A 7,672-nucleotide genomic window follows, 5' to 3' on the forward strand; every position below is an offset into this window, starting at 1 on the left:
TCCCCAGAATAAATGGAGCCGGGGCCCATTCAAGTAATAGAACTGATTCATTGCTCATTTGTGATCAATAACCATATTTAATCTACTTACACTTAAACAAACCAAAACCTTGTGAAAAGACATGGAACCGTGTGATCATCGCAAAGACATTTGTCACTGAAAAGTCAATAGCAGATCAAAGTCATATTCATCAAATTTACAAAAGAAAAAAAGAAAAAAATACACTTGATGCAAATTGGAATAAAATATATCAAAAAATAATTATAGTATATTTTATTTAAACTCCAAAGAAGATATTAAAGCAGTGTAAATATAAAATGCTGCTTCAACAGGTGCTTTCTTTCCCATTTTTTTCTTTTCAAGAACATCTCCATAGTTGGTGACGGTCACAGATTTGCAGCTGTCAAGTCAATTCAGTGACTCACTACTGCCACCATATGTGGCTAATGTATTAAAACTGAGCGTCTCGCGGGCCTCACAGCCCAAAGGTGTAAAACAAGAAAACTTTTAACAGGCCTGCAGGAGGCGCTTGCAGCCCAACCATGGGCTCCGGCCCTATGGTTAAGAATCACTGCTCTAAACCAGGGAAATAACAATAAGTGAAATAAAAAAATGCGCCATCTACTGGGGAAAAGTGGGTGTTACAGGGAAGCCATAAAGCAACATGGAGCTCGATAAACTCTGGAAATTTCCTGCTACATTTTTACTCTGATGTTGGGAGAAGGATCCAAGAGGCAGATGCCAACAGGAAGCAGCTACAGAAAATGTGGACAAAGACTTGTGTTCCCAGCATCTTCCCAGCTGTTGGGGCCCAAAAACGAAAAGCAAAACAACGGTCTTCCGCCGAGATCTGATATTTAAATAAAGTACTTCAAAAAAACCCTACAATTCGAGGACAGATTGTGACTTATCAGATCACAATTTATGTATCTCATCTCTTGAACTATCATGCTAATCAAGTCCTGTGTTGACAATGATAAACAGCTCTCAATCGAGACCAAAAATGTGATTCGTCTCCTGCTGATCGACTCTCTGATATAAATAGATGAATTACGATGATCATCCACAGAAGAAGCGGCCGCTCCTCTCGGCGCAACACGGCGTCGCCAGCGAGTGAATCTGCCCGCTGAGCCGGCGCAGACCTGAAGACGAGTGAGGCGACCGAAGTGGCGAAATGACAGGTGCGGTATCAATACGTGTTTGTGTCAAGATAATGGAAATAAGCTCAGCCAGGCAGGCAGGTGACACATGCAGATGAAAATCCCAGTGAGGTTCTGCACGAATGAGACGCGCTTTCCTGCACCGTCTCCACTTGGAGAGCACAAAAAAAAAGTGCAGCTCCATACATATAATATATCGCCTGTTTTTTCGGCAGGTGTTTGTGCAGGCAAGAACATATGAGGTAATGCATCATGGATGCAGAAGGAATGCACAAGGCTTTTACATCTTCATCTTAAAGTGAAGAACAAAAATGGCCAAGCTTTAAAAAAGCAGAAAGTTGGCGATGAATAAATGTGAAAATATAACCTTCATCAAACGATTTTCCAGAGTTTAAACCTCATCTCATTCTATTCCCAAAGAGTCGGAGAGTAAGATGCTTTAAGGAAAGAGCAAAACAGGCGTAAGAATTGTAACCAAAGTCTGAGGATCAAAGGAGCAGGGCGCAGCCAATGCAGCTTTCAAGTGAGACGCTTTCCTGACACCGGTGGTCAAGTGGTTATGAGGCACCAGATTCAAAAGGTTCACAGAGAACACCTTTCTCAGCAAGGAGTGGGAAACAAGCCTCCAATTGTTAGACTCCTTCCCCCTAATAATCAGCCCCAAAAGCTGCTGACGCATCCACAGTGTCATTTGTTTGGCAGCATGGATTAAATTGTGCAACCAAGCTGCTTGACACTATAATAATGTGGTTCAAGAAAAACACCTGAACTGTGCAGTTCTTATCCACTGTCTAGTTCCACTTCTCCCTGAGGGACGGTGACGGTTCTTTCAGTAAATTTGAGACATCTAGACATCAGACTGAGACAACCTTGATGTTTGTGATATTTCACCACAGCAGCTCTTGGTGCGGCCTCAACAGTGTATTACAGCTGCAAAACTATTGAGCAAGCTGGTTAAATGGGAGTCATCCGGATGTTTTCGCAATTCGAGGCAGTAGATACCCTCATTCACCACAGTTAGACGAACAATAAAAAATTAAAAGCCACAAAAAAGTGTCCCCAAAAAAAACAAAAAATCACAACTACGACAAATAAAATCTACCACGTCCTCATTGTAATTTTTACCAAAGCATTTGAGGCTCAATTTAAGCTTCAAGAAAATGATTCTTTAAAGCCACCATCTTGCAAATAGAATTCCCGCCAAGGAGGTCATGTGATCTCGGAGTTCATTTCTATGAAGGAAGAAATTTCAGTGGAGTATCAAGGATTTGTCATTCACTTATTCACTCTAACTGCTCCATTCACACGAAAACTTAGCTCTATAAAACACAACATACCAATGAACTATTTAAATGGACTCATTTTAATGCTGACAAATGACTGGCCCAATGACATTGCTACAGTAGGTGAAAGTATAGACTCTGAATTGCAGCAGGGCTTGGGTTTGATTCCCAGTCCTTTTACCTACAACAACTCTTGAATCCAGGAAGTTGTGTTTGAAATATGACCACATGCTATGGTTTACAAAGTCATTCAGAAGAACTCCTTGGTGGAGGCGCTTTTCTTTTCATAATTCCGATTCATTTTTAATATGTATTATTGTTATTATTAATATTTAATGTGGAAACGCTCATTTAACCCTCCTTGTATTGTGAATATTTTGTGTTTGGCTGGAAATACATTTTCCCAAAGGGCTCTCACGGCTACTGTTGTGACTCCCTCCTATTTCACATTTACAAAAATACATTTATTGTAAAAAGTCAAAATATGTAGATTTACATTATTCGAGGATCTTTGTAACACTAATAATAATAATAATAATAATACATTTAGACATTATCAAATGACACAGCCAAAGAAAAAGTCAAGTTTCATCGAGACATTTGCAAGAGAACATGTGAATGTTAAACAAATAAGTTGCATAACAAGCCTCGACAACCCAAGGTTGGATTTGCCTTCTAATATCAAACAAACCTATTTGTTTGTCGATGCGATCTAGCTGTTTTAGTTTTCGCAGGTCTCCACGTGACTATTCACGAGTCACAAACCAGTTGGACGTCCTCGACACGAACGGTCCCGTCGCGCACGTGACAGTTCAACTGGTGCCAGAGCTGGCGCTCGCAAGTGTAAACCGGTGACTAAAATGAATCGATTGTATTGTTAGGTGCTTTCAGTCACACTACATCTTACAGTCGTAAAGTTGTAACTCAGCAAATCGATTGCTCGGATTTGTGGGAGGAGCAAAAGCACACTTTGGACCGACCGATCAGGTCTTATCCATCAAGTGTAGCTACAGGAAGTCAGGCAGGTGAATCACATACGAGCTGCGGAAGTCAAACTGAATTCACTTCCCTCCTTCCTCCGTCCAATACTGGACCAGGTACTGAAGTGCATAAACTTTTTCCTGCACTGCGTCCCCAAATCATCCGGCGGGTCAGCGACGGTTTCAATCACTGCACCTTGATGCTGTGAAGTCGCCAGCATGTTTCACTGATTCACTCATCGCAGATGTTTTGCCTCCACTTCAACACCGCTGCTGCCTCGATAACAGAAACAGCTGGAGCCCAACACGCAGTTTATGGTCTTAATAATTCAGTCCGGATTTTGTTTTTCCTCCTGCGAGTCTCAGGTAAGCGCCAGACAGAGAGAGACGTCTCCAGCTAATGAACACACACATATATATAGAAGCATGAAGGGGACAGAAGAGAGAGACAGACAACACAGTGCATCCGCTCACTGGTAGCAGTCAGCCCTTCAGGGTGGTTGCTCCGCGGCTTCATGTCAACCATGCAGTATCCCAGGTGCTGAGCGCTGTCCTCCATCTGTCCAGCTGGCTCCCCCGTCCTCCCCCCTGCTCCTCAACCTCCTCTGTGGAACACCACAATCCAGTCCAGCTCCCTGGATGGCACGCCGCTCGCCAAGCGTGAAAGCTGTCACAATGATAGCAATCTGCTCCTCGCTGCCTCACAGAGTGCTCTCTGCCAGCGTCAAAGATGCCTTTTGCAAATTAATACGGAAGAGAGGGACCGGCAAGGGACCTGAAGCACGGAAGAAGGGAAGGGGAGAGTGAGGGAGAGGAGAGGAGAGAGAGAGAGAGAGGTGGTGGGGGAAAGGTAGGGGAAGAGATGAGGGAGTGGGAATGAAAAAGAAAGCGGAACAGAACTGATGTGCGATACACGGCTCCATCAATAAATCTTGACTGTCAGTCTGGCCAAACTGCACGATGCATTATAACCAGAGACAAGTCTCACTTTTCTCTTTCACTGCATCGCTAGTGCCGCATCCCTACGACAGGGGACCCGCTGATTCCTCGCATCCATCTTCCCCTTCTCTGCTAATTCTTTTTCAAGCCGCACGACTTCGTGCCATTGTCTCTGGTCTTAGAGCAGAAGAAAACAGAATCGTGCAGATGCTCAGAGAGGCACAACAAGAACGCAGGGTCACTTCTATAGACATGCCCTGTGGGCTCTACGGCAAGTTTCATGTGTGAGAAGTTCTAGCCAAACAGGTCAACCGTGAACACTGTTAGGCAACAAAGCTGGCTGGAGTTGGACGGACAGCTCCTCAGCCATTCTGCGAACCTCAAAATATCATGGTTTCATGAGTAATCTGGCACCGGGCAAATGCTGCTGCCTTACACCCGAACCTCTGCCGGACCAAGAGGCAGAACCTAGATAATAGGCCCATAAAGCCAGACGCCTGAAACTTTGAAAGATTCAGTAGTTCATTTGAGAACTGCATGGACAGAAATGAAAACGAAATGCATCAGAGGAAGGTACAGTGGTACCTCCGTTTTCGAACGGCTCAAACTTGGAGTTCGAACAAAAGTTTAGAGATTTTTTTTTTAGCTTCGGATTTTGAATGAAAATCCAGAACTCGAACGCCCCCCAAAAAAGTGTGGAGCTGAACCTTTCTGGGGGGGGATCAGGCATCTCACCCTTTGTCAACAGGAGAGTCAGAGAGAGGTGGGCAGTTCAATGTCCCACATTATAAACTGTGACTGTTGTGAGGGGACATCACGCCAAAAGAAAGGCATGACGGGAAAAAACTATAGGACGAAATGAACCAAGTTCAATGGAAGCAAGGATATTACATCTTATTTGAATATAAATCCTATTTATTTCAAATTTTCTATATATATAACATTTTCTTTCCCCGAATTTTGAGGAAAATACTTGTTGAATTGTGAATACTTGATACTGTTGAACCATTACTGACTAAAATGGATGCAAGAGAATACAAATGATAGAAAAATGATAAATTATCAGCAATATTGTTCTAGTATGACCTCACGAGGGCCGTAAAAAACACAGGCAACGGGCCGCATATGGCCCCCGGGCCGCACTTTGCCCAGGTCTGTGCTAGAGCTTCCCTGCTTCACATGACTCGTCCACGTTTCTGGCCTAAACACGACAGTTCGTAACTGGAGAGCATGAGACTTTCAAAAAACCTTGCAGACTGGTTGGATTATTCACCTTGTCAAAGATTTATGACAAAATAAGACTTGACTACACAAAATATCAAAACTCAAATGTTGCATCCGAATGCGATATATACAGGGCAAGACGCAATGTTGACTGTGCTTATCGAAAACAATGTTATGCAATGAGTGGTGGCTTATGTCATGCAAATGTAATTACTATGTATTAATGAAGAATGAAAGAAACATGTATGAACTGTAGCTGCGTTTAGCTTGCTGCTCAATGAATGCTGAATGTTTTGTTATTAGCCGTTAGCAGTGGCTAACTGGCCTAACCTTTTTAAGTATTTTTTTTAATCCGTGCGTCATCCAAACAATATTGAGTATCTTCCAAGGTATGAATTTGAAATTTTAGTACTAAATCCCATGCAGTAGCACAATAAAACAACAAATAAAAAAAGCACCAATGGGGAAGAGGTTTGTTTGGTAGTACACAGGTAGCGGTCTCAGTCATTGGCTTCTCAGCCACGGGCCTGTCTTGTCTAGCAGATACCTCGTCCTGCAGATACCAACCCAGAAAGGAGCTGCGGGCTGCGGGGACACATGTTGTGATCATGTGCTTTCTTAAGGAGGCTTGTCCCTCTTGGGGTTCCTGCCAAAAAGCTAAATGAAGATAAATCTGTTCCTGCAGAAGCAGGGAAGATACAATGCATCACCAGCCAGAGATGGTCTCTTCCGCAGCCCATATTTCTCAACCCCGCTTCTCTGAATGGGTTCATTCTACTTGTTCCCCACTTAGCACACAAGATAGATGTCACCCTCATTGGCTCCAAAGACAATGTGACCAAATATAAGAAGTGCTGAGAGACACATGGGCAACTGCAGCAAATCATTAACATTCTAATGTTGTTCTTTCCTGGTGACACGCGTCGTCTTACTGAAGGCTGATGGATAAAGGGCCTTGAGAAAAATCAATGGACAATGCACTGGCGATAGAAAAGGTACATGGAGGCAGGAGAACGTGGGAACTGGCCTATTTTCATCTACAAGGCTTTTAACCATGAAGAATTGATTACCGCATTTACCAATATCAAACGTCCATTAGGACTCGCTTGAGTCGTGAGTCGCTCTTTTCTAACTAACAAAGAGTGCGTGCTAATACGTGCTGCTCAGTAGCAGTTACGGAAACTGGAAAAAAGGGAACTATCGTGAAAATGAGCCATGAAAATTGCAATACATAAATAAGTGTTGTAGTGATAATGTTGTAAAGATGAGACCATTCATTTCTATTATTGACTGGTTGCAGCAAAAAGACAAAAACAAAAATGAAATAAATGCCACAATGTGAGCGCAGAGCTGAGAAATGCAAGGTTGTTTTTTTTTTTTTTTTTTCACTGTATTTTCATTTAACTGTATTACATTTTTTAGGGGTGGGATTCGATTAAAAAAATAATGTAATTAATGAGAGAATTTGTGATGAATTATTCTTAATTCAGTTTAACGGTAGAAGAATATTTGCCACAAGAAGCCACATTTTTCAATTTGAATGAATGTGGTATATGACTGAATCAAATGATGGAGCCATATATACATTTAAACAACAAAATATGGTTTATTTTGCCTCAGTTTGACAGTAGCACAATAAGTCACGATGGTGTCCATATTCAAGTTTTTATATCACCTTATTTAAACCGAAGCTCTTTTCATGTCTCATGTCACAATATTTGTATTGGAATTTCAATTTTATAAGAATTTCAAGTCCATTCAGAGTAGTGGAAACCCTGGCCATTGTGTAGTGAAAAACCTCCCTGAACAAAAGCAAACAGCTGCTTTTGTTTGCTTTTGTTCAGGGATTCCTCCATGTTTGTTGTTGTTGTTCTCATCCTAGCTGCCACGTGTCTTGTGCATCAGTGGGATCAGTGGAGCAGGAACTCCTGCACTGACAAAGGTTCCCTGTTGTCTGGAGAGCAAACATTTACATTAAATTAAATTAAACTTAGACGTCCTACCACTTTGTTTTTTTTGTAACATCAGACTAGTGTTTCTTTTCTGTGGTTCATTTAGCGCCCGAGGACCAACTGGGAAACACCAC

The 7,672-nt window shown here is 42.3% G+C and overlaps 1 protein-coding gene across 6 annotated transcripts in view; it reads right to left on the minus strand.

Annotated features, from left to right (window-relative positions):
• Positions 1-4,461, minus strand: part of inpp4b (inositol polyphosphate-4-phosphatase type II B) — a 134,638-nt gene extending 130,177 nt beyond the window's left edge. For 2 of the 6 annotated variants that reach the window (XR_008413848.1, XR_008413849.1), the window contains exon 1: positions 3,898-4,452. Coding sequence is in view for 4 of the 6 variants with exons in the window: in XM_053854993.1 (XP_053710968.1) it covers positions 3,898-3,982 (85 nt within the window). In the remaining 2 variants the exon portion in view is untranslated. Of the gene's footprint in view, positions 1-3,897 lie in introns of all 6 variants that reach the window. The other 4 variants (XM_053854993.1, XM_053854994.1, XM_053854995.1 and 1 more) reach the window with 4 other exon arrangements.
• Between the last annotated feature and the right edge of the window lie 3,211 nt (positions 4,462-7,672).

The sequence above is a fragment of the Synchiropus splendidus genome, chromosome 2, assembly GCF_027744825.2.
Source record: "Synchiropus splendidus isolate RoL2022-P1 chromosome 2, RoL_Sspl_1.0, whole genome shotgun sequence".
Lineage (NCBI taxonomy): Eukaryota > Metazoa > Chordata > Actinopteri > Syngnathiformes > Callionymidae > Synchiropus > Synchiropus splendidus.